At 29.6% G+C, this 23083-nt stretch overlaps 2 protein-coding genes across 3 annotated transcripts; one reads left to right on the forward strand and one right to left on the reverse strand.

The window, feature by feature from the left end:
• Positions 1–6718: 6718 nt before the first annotated feature.
• LOC137837128 (transcription termination factor MTERF5, chloroplastic-like) lies at positions 6719–9702 on the forward strand. Of its 2 annotated transcripts, none has more exons than XM_068645996.1 (4): positions 6719–6925; positions 7721–7770; positions 7872–8078; positions 8165–9702. In XM_068645996.1, exons 1-4 carry the CDS (start codon positions 6807–6809, stop codon positions 9247–9249), a joined length of 1461 nt encoding a protein of 486 aa, XP_068502097.1. In that variant the 5' UTR covers positions 6719–6806; the 3' UTR covers positions 9250–9702. The 2 variants fall into 2 exon arrangements, with proteins under 2 accessions (XP_068502097.1, XP_068502098.1); XM_068645997.1 differs by having other exon boundaries at positions 6786–6925; positions 7872–8067.
• A 3912-nt stretch (positions 9703–13614) lies between these two features.
• LOC137837129 (uncharacterized) lies at positions 13615–16854 on the reverse strand. The gene is made up of 4 exons (XM_068645998.1): positions 16417–16854; positions 15776–15919; positions 15470–15675; positions 13615–13971 (listed from the first exon to the last, which is right to left on the reverse strand). Exons 1-4 carry the CDS (start codon positions 16650–16652, stop codon positions 13823–13825), a joined length of 735 nt encoding a protein of 244 aa, XP_068502099.1. The 5' UTR covers positions 16653–16854; the 3' UTR covers positions 13615–13822.
• Positions 16855–23083: the final 6229 nt, after the last annotated feature.

Below are 23083 nucleotides of genomic sequence, written 5' to 3' on the forward strand. Positions count from 1 at the left end.
ATAGACAAGTAAATGAAATATATTACAATAATTTATTTATTTTTCCTTACACCAAATAATGTGCATTACTTATTTCTCTATCCGCTCTTTTTTTCTCTCAAACAAACTAATTTGAAATAAAAGTCAAAGATGTCTATAATGACGTAATAAGAAAAAGTGGTAGGAACAAACAAGGATAAATATTAAATAGAAGAAAAGGTGATATATATTTATATATATATATATTGTTATTAAATTCTGTCATTAAAATTATTAGTTGTTTTTTAATTACTTATAATGATCATACTCATACAAGATGGTTTACATGGTCTAAAGTGATGGAATGGAAACGACGAAAAACTAGTTTCAAAGTTTAAAGTATGGTGATTGTGGTTAAAAAATCCCAAAAGCAAATGTTTTGTTCAATTGCAAAAGAACAAATTAGAAAAAGTATTTTTTGTTTTCTAGTTTAATTATCTAAATAAATTTTATTTATTTCAGTATTAAAAAATTGATTTTATCTATTGCTAAAATTTGTAGGTAACAACAAAAATCTAAAAATCTGTACGTAAATCAAAATTATTTAAAAAAAAATTATAAATAATCTAGACATAGATAATTTACAGTTTGTGGGTAATTAAATCCGTATATATTACTTACCAACTCTCATAGGTAATATTCATCAAGTAATATCCACACATCTCTTTTATGTTTCTCTTTCCCACTTTTTCTTTCTTTTTGTCAATAACAATGTTACCCATAGTAGGTTCAAGAAATTTACATAAAAAAAAATAGTTGGTGAGTAATTTTTCATGTAAAACAAAATTTTATTGTAGTGATCATAATTAAAAATGACAAATTATCATATTAAATTTATTCTTTATTCTTTTATTTTCTTTTTCTTTTGTCTCTATTGTTTTTTATTTTATTTCTCTCTTTATTTTCACTTGTATATCTTTTATTATTTCTTTATTAACAATGTTAAAGTCGTTCAGAACAGAAAATGTATAATTTCACAATATTAATATTAACAATTAAAAATGGTTCAGAACAGAAAATAATATAGAAAACAGTGTTAGGTAATTAAGGAACTAAAGGTGTAACAGTATGTGTGTGTGAGGAAAAAGAAAAACCGTGTGAAAAACTGAGTAGTATAAGTTTTATTATTTATTGAGAAAGAACACTTGTAATATCTTTCTCAAGTAGTTATTTCTTAAATAATGTATATTTATTTATCTTAGAGGAATTTTCGTGCATTTTGATATATATATATATATATATATATATATATATATATATATATTGTAGGTGATTTGCAAAAAATAGTGTCTTTATTGGGCTTATTTATATATTGGGTCAATATGGTGACTTTGGATTTGTAGAGGGATTGCATCAATCCAGAAAATTGTTCTATTTACACTCCCTTTTCTTTCTCTTTATTACCAAATATATCCTTTCGTCTAAAAAATTATAAACCTTGAAAGCTATTCTTCACACTCCAGTTTGGTTGTCCTCTCAATCATTTCTAACTTTTTCTCAATTATAGGTATGTAAATTTTTCATTAATTTTATTTTATTGTAATCTTATTCAATTTAGTTGTTCATATAAAATATATTTTAATCAAATTCTTGATTTCATGCTCATAAAATCGTGGTATATTTCATTTTTTTATTCTGAAAAACACCTATGGGAGGGTTTCAAAAAAGTACTTTTCATAATAGTCTCAGTTGTTAAACCTTTGTTTTTTTAAAAAAAAAATGAGAGAAAATAGATTTAGGGGTGTATTAATTGGTTAATATAACTCCAATGGTAACAGATTTGGGGATTGTGGTTGAATGGAGGAGAATAGTGAAAATTTAAAAAAGGAAAGTTCATTAATAGGATTATTTTTAAAAAGAAGAAAATATGATAAGGCTAAATAGGTCATTTCAAAAGGGAGTGAATTAGTAAGCAAGGGATTGCAAATAGATAAAATATTCGGATACCAAATAGATATATTATTCATATACCAAATAAATATTTTATTCGAATACCAAATAGATATATTATTAACTATATTTAATTATGATTATATCTCTGAGTATCTCAGAGGTGTGGTAAGATACATAAATTCCCAGAAATCCATAAATAAGGTGTATGTGAACCGATTTAATGGATGAACGAGTTTCATAATGTTTGTCAAGCATAAATTATTCTTAAGTAGTTAATTATGAGGTTGAATCTTCACAATCATATTTGCGGAGGTCGATGTTTTGCAACCTTTTCATAGAAAGTTTATTTAGCTTTTCAATTAGATTTTATGACATACGTCAGATAAAAGTTATTTTAAATGTGTATTAATGAGGGATTTTCAACCTAAAGAATATTTATCCTCTTTTAGAGATGCTATGTCTTTTAGGCAGTTGATGTTTCACTTGTCATGACACGTTGCCATAATATGATGTCTTGTTGTTTCGTGCAAAGTGCGAAACATTCTAAAAAAAATTCTTGTCTTATATTCAAATGTCTCTATTATTTCTATAACTCAGACCTTCCTTTGTCTTTTAAGACTTTTTGAGAGAATTTAGCTTTTTCCATCATCACTCATCGTCATTTCCTTCTCTAGATATGTTCCTTATGGCTTTTTGTTCTCCTTTTATATTCTTTCAACGATAATAACACTTTAGTAAATAGAAAGTTTGTTGCAATTGAAGAAGAATCGTCTTTGGGTCATTATGAATCTTAATCTAGAGGAAATTTCTTCCCCCCCCCCCACCATGGACACGATGATTCCCAACGCACCACTAGCTAGAGTGGCCACATCTAATTCCTCTAGAGTGATCAAATGTAAGACTCCCTCTCACAAGACGCTAGAAACAACTTAACCGAGTTTAGTCAATAGAAAAAGGAAAGATAAATTTCCTCTTATTGTTGATTACTTCGAGGTACTTGAGAATGTTGTTGCCTATCCTAACCATTTCACCTCTAGTGAGTACATGGAAGAGTTTTTTTTTTTCATCTTTCAATGTATGCTCTAATAACATGGCTGGGTTTATTACGACTGAGGCTTGCGATGCTAAGGATATAATTTATATGAAACTAAGTACTAATGGTGAGAATTTTTATCTTTGTGTATGAGTTATTTTTTCAAACAGCTCGACGTTCTTTTCCCCTTTTCCCATTTGAATGTAGGATGTTAATTACCATGAATATAGCTCTTAGGAAACTCCATCCTAATAGTTTGACCTTTTTAAAGGCTTTTCAAATACTCTATCACTACCTTTAAATTATTTTAATCATTAATAAGTTTATCAATTAAAAGACAATTTTGAATTCAACTTAATTATATGCACCAAGTTGTAGTAAGAATTGTTCAAATAATTTATCTATGAATTATTGCATGTTATCTATATCATCGAATGTGGTAGACCATGTTTACACATGACGCTCTTCTAGAAGAACTTTCGTACTTACTAAGTACTGATAGTCATTAAAAGCTCGACTTCTATCCATTTCATAATCAATAGTCATTATTAAAAATTCTACTTAACCTTTGGCGAGGGGGAAAAGGTTCAAGTGTATCCATTTCACACATATGGTAGGCGAGAGAGGAAGTGTGTGCAAAAGTCCAAATTTCTAACGTTCATAACATTTTTCAATGAAAGTGTGTACATTTTTAAGCATTATTGAATAGTACCCTGCTCGTATAACTTATGAGGCCATGCCAAAGTTCTTGAATGCATGCCACATACTCTCTTATGAATTTCAGCCAACACATATTTAGCTTAATTATTATCCAAACATTTTAACATTGGTGACAAGATCCCTTTTCTGATGACTTCAATATTATACATAATGTAGAATAATGCTTGTCGACATTATCTCTTGACTTCTTTTTGGTTTATTGAGCAGAATGTCAGTGATCAAGAAGTTGATTATTGATGTCATCTAAATAGTGTGACTTTAACTTATTTACAATATATGCTCATGATCCTAATTAGGTATTCTCAGGGTTTCTTAGATAAGAGTTTGGTGTTGCCCTACATTTTTCATGCTAGCCAACTTAGAGAGAACATTAACATGATTGTTATGTTCCCCTTAACATTTTATTTCTTTTGAAATATATATATTATTTTAATCTCTTTAACTTTTTTATTTCTATTATTTAATTTAATATTTTATTTATATTTAAATCATTTTAGTTATCTTCATTTACACACTAGTCTTATTTATTTGTATTTATGTCATTTAAATTATCTCTAGTTACGCACTAGTCTTTTTTTTATATTTATTTTATTTAATTTATCTCCAGTTATGTAGTGACCATGTTTATTTATTTATTTATATTTATGTCATTTAATTTATCTTCAGTTACACACTGATCTTATTTATTTATAATTATGTCATTTCATCTCCCTGGTCTTTATTTTTAATATGTCATTAATTTATCTCTAGTTACACACTAATCATCTTTATTAAATTTATAATTATTTCATTTGATTTATCTTCAGTTAGGAGTTAGTCCTCTTTATTAAATTTATAATCATATTATTTAATTTATCTTAATGATCCTCTTTATTAATTCATATTTATGTTATTTATTTTCATGTGATATCCTGATCCATATTTAATTATTTATTTAAAGTTATTGCTTTGATTCTTGTTTTATTTTATTTTGTATTATTTTAAACATATTTTTTTCTAATTTGAAGAAATGTATATAGTAATAATAAAAATAAAATAAAAGTAAATATTTTTTAATGAACTTGGATAAAAGAAAGTTAAAAATATTCTCTATTATTAATTTTAAACTTTTTGTATTTGTTTGATTGATGGGTAGATATTATTATTTAAGACAAATATGACATATCTTAATAATCATTATGTTATATGATCCTTGAACATGTCAAAAGTATGTCTATTAAGAAAGAGTCCTAGATTTTGAGTTGAGATCATACTAATTTACGAGTACTTGTGTTTGGGAAGTCACATCTTGGTACATTGCACGATGAAAGGCAGGGACCATGGTGGGGTCTAAGGAAGTATTTACCATCTAGGTAATTATTTAGATAGTCTAGAATAACGCCACATACCAAGATATTCATATGTCAAACTTGAAACTATTTGATACTTGCTTAACATCGCCAAGGTTAGGTAGTGATTATATGTCTCTTCTTTTGGTTGATAAATGACTAGTACTCTTAAGAAAAATAATTATGATTGTATCGATATTTTTAATGAGAAATAATTAACTACCTAATCACTTCCCAAGTAACTTTTGATGTTCATAGTGGATCATCAAAAGTAGAATATGGATCTATATGTTTGATAAGATAAAATTGTGTCTTATGGTTGTAGGTCAAGTCATAAACCTCCATTATCCATATTTTACATTAAGTTTATTAAGATTGATATATAAGGCATACAAAGACACCACTCATTTTTATGTTTTTCTTTCATATGTACCTATTATACAAGTAGAAGCAGAACCTCCCCAATAAAAGTTGTTTGGGAAAATTTCAGAAGATCTTCTCTAAAAAATATTACTTACAAAATATTTATAAAATAATTGATTTTATTTATAAAGAAATCATATCTTGAAAGTTCTATATAAGGACAAAGACATTGGAAGCTCAATATATATTTGATAGTCTATTGTCTTTATTTGAAAAAGACTTCTACATCATTCTTGAGAATAATATGTTATTTGTGAACAGTGTGATAAAACTATCTATTTTTCACTCATTGAAGTTACCTACCTTTGTAAGGAAGTCAATTGTCTATCTTCTCTTTGAGTGTTATCTTCCCATAATTTTTTTTGTTTTGTAGCCAAAAGTGATAGCTAAAAATACACAAGTTCTTAATCTTACATTGAGATTGAGAAGAGAAACTAGGTTTGATTCTATATTTATTAAAATTATAACTAACTCGTTTATAATCAAGTTTTTTATTATTTAAACTCTTCAATATTTGAATGTAATAGAATTTAAGTTGAATTAGAATAAAATTTGTGTTGTTTTTATTTACTACACAACCTAGAATGGTCATACTTTTTGCTATCAAGATAGATAAGAAAAATTTCACCTCCATTTCATAAGTTACAATGATAACAATGTGAGATCCTTAATATTCTATTATGAATATCACACCGAAGTAAAATAATGAAAATAAACAATTTTTAAAAAAAAAAATCTAAGAAGTATATATTACTTACAAAATATTTATAAAATAATTGATTTTATTTATAAAATAATTGACTACAAACTGAATAACACACTATTACTTCAATTAACTACAACCCTTATATTATAAATTAATTTATTAAATTTATAAATAATTTGAAATTATTGAATTCACTGTTGCTTCATTTTGTTTTAACATATAATGTGTTTATTTAAAATATACAAATAATTACTATTTGATCGTATATTTATATATATATATATACGTGTTTAAATTAAAAAATATATATAATTGATTGTTACAATATTATTATAATTTAATGCATAGATCACCACTAACTTATCTACAACATAAAAAATAAAAGTTTAATAAAATTACATAAAATAACTTTGATGTAAATTAATTTTAGTTTTGTAAAAAAGTTCCATTCTTTTTATGTTAAAAATATTTATAAAAAATTGTCCAAATAAATTATAAAAAATGCTTCTTCTTTTTTTTTTTTCTAAATTTGATACTGGCACTATATATTTTTTACATAATTATATTATATGATTTGTTTTTACCTATAAGAGAGATAAGTATTTTCATAGTGGCCAATATCTCCCGTACCTTATCTCGCGTGATTTTGTCCATCGTTTTGTTTTTCTTCACAGTGATACAATAAATGAATAAACCCTTCTTTTCCAATTGCAATATCAAACCTACAAAGATGAAGACTTTCTCCTCAATTCAACAACCCCACCATTTTCGCTGTACAAGATTTTTCTCTCACACTACCACAAGGTTCACATTTCTTAATGCTCTTCATTCACTGGATTTTCTTGCATGCGCATTCATATCTAGTTCATTTTTTAATGTTGTTTTTTCTGTACCCAAAAGCGAGAATCGCGAGAGAGGAGGAAGCTTTGTAATGATCTTTTAGGGTGTTTTTCCGATTGTGGTTGAAGAATTGGAGCAAGTGGGGTATCTGGGTCATTTTTTATTGTGAGCTTGAGCCAAATAAGATTTGTGTAAGGGCTGTTTGGGTGAAGTACTTGTTTGATTGGTTCTTATAAGAAGAGCTTATTCACAAATGGTAAACATAAAAAAGTTATTAATAATTTTATTACAAATAGGGGAATTAGTTCAAAGAGAGTCATTTTTACAAAAGCAATTAGAAAATTCGTTAGGGCGTGTTTGGAAGAGCTTGTTGATGATGGACATTTTTAATGACTTAAAACACTTACGTAAGTGTTTAGGATAGCTCATGAGAATAGCTTATAATATGTTCATAAGTCGTTTTTATCTTATTTCATTAAGTCTTTTAGGATAATTTATAATATTTTCTCTTTGATTATACTAACAATTTATCCATAAGCGCTTACATGCCCACTTATACAATAAGTCCTAAATTTTGTTGTTTACCAAACATACCCTGAATAACTTTTAGTTCACGGATATATTCTAGTTTTTCATTTCATTTCTGTCTCGATGTCTATTAGCAGATGCAAGGATTTCAATTTGCCCATATCTGTTTTTCTTCATTCTGATACTGTTGGACCTTGAACAGTTTTTCACCTTTTGAACATTTTACATCAGGACTCAACTTTCTTTTCCTACGAAGGTCTTCTTTTGCCAGGCAATATCTGGTTAGCTTTAATTTTTTGTATTTTTCTTTTATTAGATATTGCAATTGACATGAGGTTTATGTACTATCATAATAAGCATAGTGTTGTGTTTTTTTACTCAGGAACAGATGGGTCATTGCATTCAAATGTGGTGTCTCCTACACTATTAGCAGGAGAAAAGGAAGAAGCAAAGGCTGTGTTGACCTTGTTTTTGAAGAAACAAGGTTTGAGCAATGCGATTGCTGCTAGAACCATCCACAAGTCAGATCTTTTTGTTGATCACCTTATCTCAAAGCTTCATTCTAAACACAAATCTTGGTATCTCACAGGTTCTGCCAGAACAATTTGATTACTCTATTTTGTAACTCTCTTCCACATTGGATCATGCTAATCACATTTTCTTTGACACGAACAGGGAGAGAGCTTACAACTATGGAGATCAGGGATGTGCTTTTCCCTTATCTTGAATCACTTTTTGAAGAGCATGGAGACATTCTAGTGGACGTGGTAGAAAACTATCCAAATCCACCTGTTAAGGATAAATCAGCTGTGTCAGTTCCTCTTTCTAATCCAGTGTTAGACTCTAAGAAGCTTAAAGCTTTGTCCCGAGTGAGCGAGATAGACTGGAATGGTGGCATTCTTCGCCCTCATATTGCATATTTGATGGAACTTGGTATGGATATAGACCAGATTAGGAGTATCACCCGAAGATTCCCATCTTTTGCCTACTATAGCTTGGAAGGTAAAATTAAGCCGGTTGTCGAGTTTCTTCTTGAACTTGGAGTGCCAAAAGAGCGCATTCCCTCTATCCTCTCTAAAAGGCCTCAAATATGTGGAATTAGTCTATCAGAAAATCTTAAGCCTACCATGAAGTTCTTTGAATCTTTGGGTGTTGACAAGAGGCAATGGCCGAAGGTGATCTATCGCTTTCCAGCCATGCTAACTTATAGCAGGCCTAAAGTAATGGAAAACATAGATTTTCTCCTTGAATTGGGACTCTCAGAAGAGAATATAGGGAAGATTTTAACTCGGTGCCCCAATATTGTCAGTTACAGTGTAGAGGACAATCTTCGACCCACAGCTAAGTACTTCCGTTCTTTGGGGGTAGATGTTAGCATTCTTCTATTCAGATGCCCGCAGAATTTTGGTCTTAGCATTGAGACCAATCTAAAGCCTGTAACAGAATTTTTCTTGGGAAGGGGATACACTTTGGAAGAAATTGGAACCATGATTTCAAGATATGGAGCCTTGTATACATTCAGCTTGACTGAAAATTTGATTCCAAAATGGGATTTCTTTTTGACCACGGGTTACCCGAAGTCTGAGCTGGTCAAGTTCCCTCAATATTTTGGATACCGTTTTGAGGAAAGGATTAAACCTAGATTTGCAATTATGAAAAAATCAGGAGTGAAGTTACTGCTGAACCAGGTTCTTTCACTGTCAAGCAGTAACTTTGACGAGGCCTTGAAAAAGAAAATGAAGAAAAAGCTAGAAGGTTAGCATTCAAGGCATGGCAGCAAAGTAGCTCAATCAAATAACCAAAATTGAGACTGTCAGGGAATGTTGGGTTTAGTAGATGCTGGACTACATGGTTGTGTTGGTGTCTATCTTTTGCTTGGATCAATGGTCCAATGACTGCCAATTTATGGTGAATGAATAGCTAGTTCCTGAAACCAAAATACAGGTATCCTTTGAACTTAAGCATTAAGCTGTGTTGAGTGACTGAGAGCATGGTAGCTTCTGAAACCAAAGTTTTTATCCGAGTTGAGAGTATGTGATTGTTTTTATCTCCATGTATTTACTGGAGTCTTCACTGTGTACTGGTGAAATAGGTGATTAGGGGATGTATGAGATGAGATTAAGCCAAATTGCTAATTGCTGATTCAACCAAGGTGATTACTGTATTTAAATAATTACATTCTGATATGCTAAATCTGTTTCCTTTGTTTTTTTTGCACAATATTTCATTATATATTGAGAAGTGAGAAGTAACACTCCGTAATATGCATTTTTAGAAAATGATAATTTTCTTGAAAGAATTTTAGAAAGTTAACAGATTTAAAAGAACAAGAGATTGAGTATAATTAAGCGAAATAATCAAGAACTCTAATTAAAGAAAGAACTAGATTATTAACAAGCAATGAAAAACAATTTATTTAATAGAATTTAGAATTCATAAAATCATTGTTGTACAAAAAGCTCAAAATTCATTTCGAAATTACTAGAGAATCTAGTCAAAACTATTCAAAATTCATTTTGAAATCACAGTAGAATCAATCCAAAACTATTTAGCCTTCTATACAAAGGTAAAACAAAAGATTACAACAAAGAAAATAAGAAAACTATTATGCTCTATTTCTTTAACCAGTCTCGCTGCTGTCAAAACTTCTTTCGCTCTCCTTGAAACTTACATCTTTTTATAGGTTTCTTTTCTTTAAGGATCTCATAAATATATTTTTTCTTTTGATATTGTTTATAGTTTCTCAGCTCCAACTTTCTAGAATTTTCATATTTTTTTCCAGTTTTAATGCAAACTTTGTTTTTTTGTATTTTTTAAAATTTGCTTCCAATTTTGTTTTTGAGATTTTGTAGATTTTATTTTCTTATTCTCCTACTTAGATTTTGTTTTCCTTTTTTTCTTCAAAGAAGCAACTTGGACTTTTGTTTGATAAATGTTCCCTTTAGACGATCTATTATGACTAAAAGCACAAGATTAACAAAAATAACAGTTTAGGTCCAAATAAATCCAATTAGATTAATCCTAATTAAAACAATGGATTTATTCATGATTATAGTCTTCGAATTTTGTTTTTCTTTTTTTGCTTCAAAGAAGCAACTTGGAATTTTGTTTGATAAATGTTCCCTTTAGACGATCTATTATGACTAAAAGCACAAGATTAACAAAAATAATAGTTTAGGTCCAAATAAATCAAATTAGACTAATCCTAATTAAAACAATGAATTTATTCATGAATACAGTCTAAGAAATATATGATTAAAGTTTAAAAGTTTTAGTAAAATTTATGCTCATTAGATAACTTATCCTAACTCTATAGATAGTTTGATCTACATTTTTACTTGTCTCATCTTTGGTAAGGAGATATGACGTATGGGTGAGATTTGATTCATCCATATCAAACTTCTTCAATATCTTTTTAATGTTTTTTTCGTTGACAAGTGATGATATCTTGTTCTCATTGTTTGATTTGTAGTCCTATGAAAAACTTTAAATCTCTTGGCATACTCATCTCAAAATCATTATGTATCAACATGGAAAAATCCTCACATAGGGATTTGTTAGAAGGATTAAATATAATATCATCAATATAAATTTAAACAATGATAAAATGCTTTTATTTCTTTTTCCTAAAAATAGTGGTGTCAACATTGTATCTCATAAAAGAAAACACATAAGTTTTTCATATGAAGCTCTAGGAGCTTACTTCACATATGCAAAGCTTTTTTCAATTTAAAGACAATCTCTATTATATGGATTTTCAAAGCATGAAGGTCATCTTACAAAAACTTTTCCTCAATCCTCTTTTATAATGAAGCTCTCATAATTTCGAATGAGGGCAGCAACCTCTCTTAGCTAAACATCCTTATTACCATGGGGTTTATCTTCAAAGAGTCCCAAATGTCTTCAACTTGCATACTCTTTGTATACTCATTTATAGATAAAGCTTAATTAAATGTGCATATTAAAGTCTTAAAATAATAATATTCCCTCTAGTTATGATGTTCTATAACTGATACTAAGTAGATTTTACATACATCTCACTGTTATCCTTCCAATAGGGGTAGTCTTTTCCAAGGAATGTTGGTGACTTGTCAAATATGTTCTTCAACAATGAGTTGTCTTTCCATTTGGATCTTTCCTCTAAAAATATCAAGTGCTCAACCTTATAAATGTTGGACTCTAATACCAAATTTTAAGAGTGAAAAATATAAAAAGTGGGATTGAATTATGTTTTTATATATTTTGAAAACTTTTTATGAAAACCAATGTTTTAATGTTTGTCTTTTATGTAAAGAGAAAGAAAATTATCATAATAAGATTATGATAAAGGATCTATTGAAAAGATAAAGGTTGATGTTGAAAAGAATACATTTTTAAAAGAACTAAAAACTTCAATATTAAATGTAAATATATAAAAAATGAAATGCACAAGGAGTAGGGAGAAACCTACACAAAAAAATTTATATTAGTTCGTCTCAACATGAGATTATGTCTAATCCTTGACACCTAATCTAGATTTACTAATTAGTCCAAGTTTCACCACTCCTAGGTACACACGAGTATTCTTTCATGGCTTCCTTAAACTCTACCAATTTGAGTATTATTTTTACTACAAAAAATTATTAAATAGAAACTAATTTTGGAGACAAAAAATAATTAGTTATCATATTAACTAAGTTAGATATTATTTTATGAACTACAAAACTATTGGTACCTAAAATAGTTTGTCATTAATAAAAATTTATAAAGTAGTTTCTAAATTGGTATCTTACCAAGGTTTTAGCTACTAATTACTTTAGATTCTAAATTAGTCACTATAAAAACTAATTTGAAATCTAAAATAGTTAATGTTTATATTTATTAATTTTTATTTAATGATTTAGATTTCCAAAGTTTTTTTAAAAGTAGGTATGTCACTCCTAACTTAAAAGAAAATATTTGCGAAAACTTGAAAACACAAGTTTGATACTGAACAGGCTAGAGTACTTAGCATCCTAAAGAAGAATCTAATGGTTTGTTCACTCTAGATTTAGTTTTAACTCTCAAGGATATGAGATGGGAGAGTTTTAGACAAACCTATTATCCAACTCATTAAAAAAAATATTAGTAGTTGGATTAGTTGAAAATGCCCTTATGCTTTTTTGCTTCCTTTTATACTTGTTCTTCAATAACTAGGTGTTGTGCATGTTATATTCTTCTTCTTTGCTTCATCCTTTGTCCATGTGAATGTTGTGCCATTTAACACCTTACATGCAACAATATATGTTGCATTGAATTCATCTTTTGGAGGCTATATATAATAGTCATGTTACTTATTCCTCATGGGGATAATGCTTTTAAATCATCATTTTAGGTGTTGTTCAGTCTTTCATGTAACAGTGCAAGTATAACTTATAAGAGTAAGTGTAGCAGTTGTCCTTTATGCTAGAGACATGCCTTTTGCAACTTGTGAGTGTTCAACATTCTTCTGCTTCTATACTTAAGAAGCATTTGATGCACAAGGAATAAACATATTAAGTACATTAATTCTTACTTTTAATCATCAAAGATTATGCAACAGTTCATGCATGTTGTTAAACAAACATGAAAAGTCTATTCATCAAAGGAAAGAGATAGATAGATGATGTAACATAGCATATATGTAAAGCATGATCTATGTAAGATGATTAAGTAATATTTGTTTGCACTAAAAATTAAAAATATTTATTTATAAAGGTTATTATATCATCATGAAATAATGAGAACTCATGGGGTAGGATGAATTTGTCCTTTGTGAGTTATGTCAATGAAATATTTTCACATTCACACTAAATAAATCAAAGGAAAATATAACATTTATAAATTCACTCAATAGGAGTTATATTTTCCTTAATCTCTCTTAATTATTTGAGTTATTAATTCAATTAATTGTGAGTTGTTATTATTATATTTGTAACGTTTAAATTACATTTTCAAACCTAACTCTAAAATGGTAAAACAAGTGTAAATTAAAAATTCAAGAGTATTTTTGGTCTATCTAACATGTCACCCTTGTTTTTCCCATGAGGATCATGCGACTGCTGTAAATCTTCACGAGCTCTGCTGATAGATTATTAGAATCTATTCTCAACATATTAACTCATCCATTACAAATCTAAGAATCAAATTATTAAATAGAAATTATTTTGATACACCTAAACATGGTAAAATCATCTGATTAATAAGTAACAAAACTAAGGCACACATAACTTAACACAAGAAATTAGTCTGGCAAAATTTCAAAAGTGAGACCAAATGGAAGTTAGAAACACATAACCCCCTCCAAAGAAAACAACTACAAAGACAAGAAAAATGTTAGTCACTTGAGGAGTCATCATCATCCTCTTCATGATCAGCAACAACTTTCTCTATAAACCTTTGGCGAACTCCTTTAATGATAGCCTCATTTCTATTATGGCCATCACTAAGTACAGGATCCGATTGGCACAACACTAATGCAACACCTGATATTCCAGAACATACAAAGAATTCAATGTATTTGATAACAAGGGAACAGATTTAGAAAAGTATATTTTACTACTGCTACACAACTGTGTAAGAAAGTAAAAAGGTAAGAGAAGGATTGCCATGAGGGATGGACCAATCTAATCAAGGAGAAAAAGTTCAACTACATAAAGGAAACATAATAATGTCTAGACTGCTCCTAGTGTTATAAACTTCACTGGTGTTATAAACTTCACTGGTAGACATGCAGCAGTTACAAGGTCTATTAGCAGGGCAGCAATGAAATGGCTACATAGTTTTCCATTGACATGTCAAAAGCCAGGGAGATCTATTAAGGATATGTTTGGTTTAGCTCTTTCCCTTTTTTTCACACCTAAAAGCATGTTTTCAATCTTTACTCTCTCCAACAATGACATTGGATTCCAAACACTCAAACAATGCAGCATAAGAATATAGAGCTTCCAGCAGCCTCCCCATCAGGGTTGAACTGTTATTTTATAGTTATCTTTGGTTACAAACACGTCCTTTGAAAGCTCTCTGAATTCATTGAAGCAGTTGAAGACTTTGGCGAGGATGGTGCCGAGTCAGGACTTTGGGCTTATAGCCATTAACCGAATCCTTTTCAAGCAAATTGATCAGTATGTTTTCAGCAGGACATTTTGCAGGTGTATTACATTTGAATTCTTTGACAGGTGGAGATTTTCTCTGCAAGGCATCATCATCCAAGGCCAAAAGGGAGTGTAATTGCAGCACATAACTTATTTCTAGATCCTCCCCAGTTTTCACACAAAGTTTGTCAAAATTAAGATTTCTAACTTGCTGGCTACAGGGTTGAAATGGAATGGGATGCCCAAGTTTTCTACTTCTTCAGATTTTGGGAGAAGAGGATCATGTTACACGAAGATTAACTTCAAAGAGTGACTCTCTATCTCTACCCTTCAGTTTCTTTTAATGTAATGAATCTAACAGGAAAGTCACCTTTAATTGTTGGATTAAAAGAAAAAGAAAAAGAAAAACGAGAATGACGAAACCAGAAGGGAATTTGAGTGCAGTGGGAGTCTTGTGGTTGAGAAGTTTAGGTTTCTAATTTTGTTTCAGAAAAATAAATCTGAAAAAAGAGGGAGATAGGATTCTTACTGGAATTTTTCCAAAAAAGCTACACATAAGCTCCTTCAAGAAGCTTTTTTAAAAATTCTTTTTATATTCATTTCTCGTTAAAAATTAAAGTGCTACTATTTTGAAGAGTTATTCTCAGTGTCTCCTCTCAAGGAGAAGAAAAGCCACAAAACACCTTTCTATTCAACTACATCTAGTATGTCATAAAAATACATCACTTTTGGTTGAGAGCTAGGCCTTAATTGCATGAAGGAAAAAAAAATTATAATGTTTTGGAGCAATATGTATTTTATACTAAAACTGGTAAACAAATTTAACAATGGGCACTAATCAAAATAAAAGAACAGAAACCACAAGGCTAGCATTCTGAGACATAAATACCTTCAGGGGTACATCTTCGCCCGAAACTATGCAAACCAACATAATTTCCTTTGACTGCTCCATTGTTGTACACCAATAAAGTGGGAACATTCTGATCAGGGTAGTTTGGAATGCAATCAGTAGATATTATCTTTACAAATTTTGTTGCAGTATATCTAACTGCCAATTCTTCGATGCTTTGCATCAACAATCCACATTCTGGAATCCTGTCTCAAAAACACAACAAGCACAGCCTTCTTTTTGTAAACCTGACCCTGAAAAACTAGATAGACCATAGAATCAAAGAAATTCATAAATCAATCATACCCTTCCTTGTAAAGGATCACAACCACCCAAACATCAGTTGGAGCCTGTGACACCTCTCGAACAAAATCAGATCCCGAGATGGGAATCACTGATCCAAACCTCAGTACTTTAGCTGACTCTTGCATCTCAGACAACCTCTTTTTCCTATCACAGCAGAATGATTCAATTATTTTTGCTTTCTACTACTCTCAACTGACTTATTCATCCACTTTTCAAGTAAATTCAGAACAAACCAGCCATCAACAAGAAGGAAAATAGACTCTTGGCATTAATTCGCTATAAAAAAACTTAAATCTGCAACAATACCCAACCAACTTGTGTTCAATAAGAGATACAAAAAAATGTATAAAAGGGTAAATAAATACATTACTGAGAATTCATAACAATTCCGAACCAAATAGTACTCAGTAACATAGAAAACAAACAAACAAATACAAGTCTCACCAACATACACAATTGTTCTCTACAAAACAACACAAAGGCCCTCACAACAAATTCACAGAAAGATTCAAACTTTATGCATTCTCCACCACCTTAGGAGAAAACAAAACCGACCCAGGAAATAAAAACCGTTTTAAAATACGAAACACCCCATCATTCTTCGTGGGTAGCAGAACATGAAAAAAAAAACACATCAGAACCTGTATTCTTGGAGGAAGCGATCATCGTCGAGATCGTCTTCAAGTTCATCGAGTTCTTCGGAGGTTTTGGAATCGATCCAGGTTTGGTCTTTGGGTTGGTCATCAGATGAAGGGGTGAAAGGAGGGGGCTTGAAAGCTGGTGGCTTTGGAGGCAAATTCCCCAGCTTTCTTTGAATATCGTCCCATTGCGTAGAGGCTCCTTCTGTGTCCTTGTACACGAAATGGTAATCTCCCATTCTCCTTCTTTCTTCTTCCTTTTTTTCTTTTTCACTACTATTATGATCAAACAGCTACTTTGGAGAATACACAAGGGAGTGCATAGTAACTTTTCAAAGAAAAATTTCCCAATAAACCAATTCAGCAAAAAGCTTCCCAAAACCAATCCATAGCCACATTATTCACCAAATTAAGATCTGTTTAATATTCGGGCACTTTTCCTTCTTGAAAAACAACGTTTTCAGAATATTTAAATATTTTTAAGATTATTAATTTGGAAGTATTTTGTATAAGTTATTAAAATAAAACATTTTTTTCTGAGAAAAAATCAAAATATTTTGAAAATATTAAATTGAACAACATAAACTTATAATAACTAATTTAATGTTATATTAATATTTTAAATTTATTATTATTAATATTAAATATTCGAAGTTTATAATTTTTTTCACAAAAATTCATTCCTAAATAATTTTTACAATAATGGATTATAATTAAATTTAGAAATTGAGCAGATAAATTTAATTTAATTTTAGATATTTTTTTCAAATATCGTTTTTAAAAACAAAACCACAATTACACTTCTTCCCAGTTTATTTACTCGAATTAAAATAAAATTAAAAATTTAAATTCCTTTTCGTAAAAAATATGAAAATAATTAAATTTTTATTTTAAAATTTTTTTAATAATAAATTTATAAGTATGGCATAAATACTATAAATTTATAATTGTAATAAAATCATAAGAGTATTATTATGTTTGTTAGAAGGGTATTTTTCCTTGAATATTTGACTGTTTATGGAATAGTAATTAGATATTGAACTTTAAAACACTTGTCATGGGAAGTTAAAAGTTTTTCTCTCAGAGGATATTCTTGTTTTTTTCTCTTTTTATTCTTGTGTTTTGATTTTCTTGGAAACAAATTTTGTCTTCAACTAAAGTGAAGCTTTTAAACTCATGATGTGAGTAGACTTAAAATTAGTTAAATAATTAGTTTTAATCTTGTCGAGATTAAGAATTAGGTTTTTTCAGTATTCTTGTATTCAATCTTCTTTTGTCCTTAAAGTTGTTTAGAAAATTTCTTTTTCATATTACACTTTCTCTACAATTATATTGTGCTGGTAGATATTCTTCCATCCATCATAATAGCAATTTTCTCTATTATATTGACTAGCTTCTAGTTATGTAATTTACCACAATATCTATATCTTTAATATCATAATGTTTTTCTCCAAAACATATTCATTAACATTAAATAGATAGCTTAACGACTAGAGAAGTTGATGAAAACATTTTCAAGCGGTCAATGAAAGATTTAAATTATTTTAAAACTATTAAGTTTCTTTAAAAAAAACTTAAAATTCTCTCTTCAAGGAAGGATTGTTGAAGGAAGGAAAATAAAATATCACTCTCATTTAAAGACCTTAAGTATAAGAAGATAAAAAACAAGTCATTTAGTTTAAGTTTAATCAAGGTGAGTCTTACAAGAAGCAAATGGCTATATATATATTTTGATGAAGTAGCCCTCATTCACTTCGTAATCTAAGTGGGACTAAAATTTAAAAATGCAATTGCATACATAGAGAAGTTTGGGCCACTCTATGAGAGTCCCAAATCTAGCAAAACTTGCCAACTTCAAACATTTATAAGTTGTTGCATGGTTGCATGGTGCTAGACGGTGGTCGTGTAGTGACCCCTTCAATTAGAATTTTAACTTTCCTAATTAGAAGGGTTGAATGTTAACTTGTAATTTTTATGCTTCTTCCTTCCATTTGGATCTTTCCTCTAAAAATGATCAAGTGCTCAACCCTATAAATGTTGGGCTCTAATACCAAATTGTAAGACATGTGAAAAATACAAAAAATGGGATTGAATTATGTTTTTATAAATTTTGATAACTTTTATGAAAACTAGTGTTTTAACTTTTGTCATCTATGTAAAGAGAAGAAAAACTATCATAATAAGATTTTAATAAATGATCTATTGAAAAGAAAAATGTTGATGTTGTAAAGAAGATATGTTTAAAAGAACTAAAAACTTCAACATTAAATGTAAATATATAAAAAATAAAATGCACAAGAAAAGGGAAAGGGAGAAACTTACACAAAAAAATTATATTGATTCGTCTCAACATAGACTATGTCTAATCCTTAACACATAATCTAGATATAATAATCAACACGAGTTTCACCACTCTTAATTTCAGATAAACTTAATTATTGATTTAAGTTAATTTTATAGATTTTTTTTTCAAATATTACTTTTTAAAATCAAAACCACAATTACACCACTTCCCAATTTATTTACTCAAATTAAAATAAAATAAAATAAATAAATTAAAATTCTTTTTCCTAAAAGATATCTAAAAATTATGACATTTCTATTTTAAAAATTTATTTTGTTAATTTATTTTTTAATAATAAATTTATAAGTATGTAAATGCTATAAATTTATAATTTTAACAAAATCATAACATATGTTTGTGTTTGCTAAAAGGTTTTTATTTTCCTTGAACAAGTTTTTTTCATATAAGACTTTTGCTTTTTTTTTCTCTTTTATATTCTTGTGTTTTGATCTTATTGTAAATGATTGATGACTATCATTTAGGTCAAATGCTTTAAAATACTTTCCAATCAAATCTAAGGATCAAATTTAGAGTTATGCCTCACATCTCACTCAAGCGAAATATTACTTGCTTAAGCGAGTTTCACAAGAAAAAACCCCACTTTACTGGACTAATCTCGCTTGGGCGAGTTTTCAATGCTCCAACTTTGTCTTTTTATATTGTATTTGACTTGTCCATTATCCTTTAGTCCTTTTATCTCAATTTTCCCCTAGATTCTTGAAATTAGCACAAACTCAGAAATAAATAGTTCTTATTCATCTCATAATCCAAAAATATGTAAAAAGGTTCAAATTCCTAAATTAAAGGTTGAATTATAACTTTATTAATAATGAAAGTCCATAAGTTCCTATTTTTTTGCATGAAATATTACTGAATTATGACATTTATCAATGATCAATCTTGTCTTCGAATAAAGTGAATCTTTCAAACTCTTTGAAGTGAGGGAACATAAGATTGGTTAAATGATAAGTCTTGATGTTGTCGAGTTTAAGTAATAAGTCTTCTTTAGTAGCTAGACTTAGTCTGAGTTACATCTATTAAATGTTAACATCGGGAAACCATGTTGATTATCTTTTAACGAGTGGACCTTTTAGATTTTTGTAAACTTTGCATACACCCCTTATTAGAAAATACGATTAAGGAGTGTTGTGTACTGGAGTTCATATGTATCATCCTCTATACCTCATATGATCCTAATGAAATTAAGGTAGAAGATATGATCCTGATGAAATTGAGGTAGAAGATATGTGGCATCTTTAATGAAATGTCTACTAGAAGGTGGTAGATAATAAATTTCTCATACTTAATGACATGGTTTTCAAGTTCACCTTTGACAAAAAAGACATGCAAATTTGTTGTCAAATCTTTACCTTTGAACAAAGCTTATTGTATTTAATCTTCTTCTGTCTTGAAAGGTCTTTAGAAAACCTTTTTCCATATTACACTTTCTCTACAATTACAACGCCCTTATAGATATTCTTCCATCCATCATAATAACAATTTTCTCTATTACATTGAATAACTTCACCAATAGTTATGTGATTGACCACAATATCTTGGCCCTTAATATCAGATTTCATTAGGAGCATAATGTTTCTCTAAAACATCTTCTCTAACTATAAATAGATAACTTAATGTTTACAAAAGTTGATGAAAGTATCTCTAAGTGGCCAACAGAAGACTCAAAAAATTTAACACTCTCAAGTTTCTTTAAGAAACTTGAATTCCTCTTTTCAATAAAGGTTCGTTGAAGGAAGAAAAAGAGAACATTACTCCCATTAAAAGACCTTAAGAACAAAAAGATAGCAAATAAGTCATTCAATTCAAGTTCAATCAAGGTGAGTCTTACAAAATGCAAGGGACTCTATATATAGATGGGAATCCTCTAGCATTTTCATAAACCATGGATGTGAGACTAAAAATTACAAATGTAGTTACATAAATATAGAAGTTTGACGCCACTCTCCAAGAGTCCCACATCTAGCAAAAATTGTCGACTTCAAGCCTTTATAAGCGCTCCATTTTGATGAATTATTGCATGGTCGTGTGGTGTTAGATAGTGGTTGTGTATTGACCTCCTTAATAAGGGTTTTAACTTCCCTAATTAGGAGGGTTGAATGTTGACTTCAATTTAGGGTTTTTATTATCTAATTAAACCCTAATTGGGATCCAATTGCGACCCACTTATGCTTATACTATTTTACAAAGGAAAAACTATATATCTACATTTTTACAAGATTAGAAAGGGAAGTTTTAACATTCAAGGCTCTAAAGAATAATAGTCTTCTTCTTTCTTTTTCTTTTTTTTTTGCTTCTTCTTCCTCAACCCTTCTAACCATGACCCTTATTAGTGACCAAATGTGTGTTGCTCCAGATGGTCTTCCATTAAACTCTCCCTCCTCATAATGATCTATCCTCAGATCCAGATATTCCTCATAATCAGTATCCATTGGAAAAGGAGTAAGATCACAAACATTAAAAGTGGGGTTGACTCCATGTTCATATGTGAGATCTAGCTATATGCATTATGATTTATCTTTTGGAGGACTTGGAATGGACTATTTCCTCTTGGGCTACGTTTTGACTACCTCTGAGAGGAAAACTTTTTCTTTCTCAAATATAACCAAACCTAATCCCCTTCCTCAATTCTTTCTCCTTTTTTTTGTTGTATTCAACATATTTTTGAGTTTGTTTTTCAATTCATCTTTGAACTTCTCATAAAAGTTCTTAATAAACTTAGTTATAGAGACTCCTTCCTTATGTGATAAGGAAATTATATCTAGTAGTGGAAGTAAATCAAGAGGTGTGAAAAGATTAAACCATAAACAACCTCAAAAATATTAATAGTCTTACTGACTTCTCAATTATATGAAAATTCTACGAGGAAGATGTTCATCCCAAGATTTCTTATTGCCCTCATTACCTTCAAGAAAGTGAATATGGACCTATTTGCCACCTCAATTTGCCCATACTTTAAGGGTGAAATGTGGTAGAAAACACAAGTTTAGTTCCAATTTGATGCCAAAGAGTTTTCTAAAAATGTCTTAGGAACTAAACATCCTTATTAGACATGTTAGTATTTGGTAGACCATGTAATTTGACAACTTTAAAGAAAAGTCTTGAGACATAGCTAGCATCACCTACTTGTGACAAGGTATAAAGTGAGTCATTTTGCTAAAGCGATTCACTACAAAAAAAAAATAGAGTCAACCCAAACACAAAATCCACATTAATGTCAACCCAAGGTACACTAGCTATAGGGAGGGGTGTGTGGAGTCCATAAGGCATTATTCTTGATTTATCCTGAAGACAAGCTATATGTCTGGAGCTGAACCTTTGGACATCTACTCTCATGTGTGGGAATACATTTTGTTTTTCATAATAGTAAGAGTTTTCTTAACTCCAAATAAATTCATGATCAATGTGTAGGATAAATTCTTGAGTCACTAAGTAATGCTCCCAAATTCGAAGGGCACAAATGAGAGCATAGAGCTTTTTTATGGTAGATGGTATAATTCAAGGTGGGTTCTCTAAGTTTTTGACTGAAATGTGCAATAGGATGTCCACCTTGAAGTAACACAACACTTATACTTACCTTAAAGGCATCACATTCTAGTTCAAAAGTTTTTGAACAATCAGGTAGAACTAGAATGTGTGCATGATTTAATTTATCTTTTAGAACATCAAATTGACTTAGTTCCTGGAGCAAACCTACCCAATTGGCCAACTTACAAGACTAACCCCTAAAAGACTAAAGAGATAAAAAATCAAGTTAATGACTTGATGAAGAAGGGTTTTGTTTAGAAGTGCCTTACTCCTTGTCTTGTCCAAATGTTGTTGGTTCCCAAAAAAAAATGGGTCTTGAAGGATGTGAACTGATTCTAGAGTCATCAACAACATTCTTGTAAAATATAGGCATCTAATCCCTAGGTTAGATTATATGTTGGACGAGTTAGATGGAGCTAACATATTCTCTAAAATTGATCTTAAGAGTGGTTCCCATCAAATGATAATTAAAGAAGGAGATGGATAAAATTTTCTTTTAAGATCAAGTTGAGATTATATGAATGATTAGTCATGTCTTTTGGCTTAACCAATGTTCTTAGAACTTTCATGAGATTAATGGATTATGTGCTTAGGTATTATACAAGCAAGCTTGTTATTGTCTATTATAACATCTTAATCTACAATAAGAGTCTAGGTGAGCACAACCATCTTATGTCATTTTTAATTATTCTTAGGGAACATCACCTTTTTGCCAAATTGGATAAATGTACCTTTTATAAGGAAAATGTTGTATTTATTGGATTCAAAGTTGGTAAGGAT

This window comes from Phaseolus vulgaris, chromosome 4 (genome assembly GCF_000499845.2).
Source record: "Phaseolus vulgaris cultivar G19833 chromosome 4, P. vulgaris v2.0, whole genome shotgun sequence".
Classification (NCBI taxonomy): Eukaryota; Viridiplantae; Streptophyta; class Magnoliopsida; order Fabales; family Fabaceae; genus Phaseolus; species Phaseolus vulgaris.

What these genes read in the sequence shown, in the direction of transcription:
- LOC137837129 (XM_068645998.1), bottom strand. Translation starts at nt 16,652, where the DNA reads ATGGGAGATTACCATTTCGTGTACAAGGACACAGAAGGAGCCTCTACG. An exon ending in GTGATCCTTTACAAGGAAGG is followed by an intron (nt 15,676 to 15,775) that starts GTATGATTGATT and finishes TTTTTGAGACAG; the next exon opens with GATTCCAGAATGTGGATTGT. An exon ending in GCGAAGATGTACCCCTGAAG is followed by an intron (nt 13,972 to 15,469) that starts GTATTTATGTCT and finishes CTGGAATATCAG; the next exon opens with GTGTTGCATTAGTGTTGTGC.
- LOC137837128 (XM_068645996.1), top strand. Translation starts at nt 6,807, where the DNA reads ATGAATAAACCCTTCTTTTCCAATTGCAATATCAAACCTACAAAGATG. An exon ending in TTCTCTCACACTACCACAAG is followed by an intron (nt 6,926 to 7,720) that starts GTTCACATTTCT and finishes ATTTTACATCAG; the next exon opens with GACTCAACTTTCTTTTCCTA. An exon ending in CTTTTGCCAGGCAATATCTG is followed by an intron (nt 7,771 to 7,871) that starts GTTAGCTTTAAT and finishes TTTTTTACTCAG; the next exon opens with GAACAGATGGGTCATTGCAT.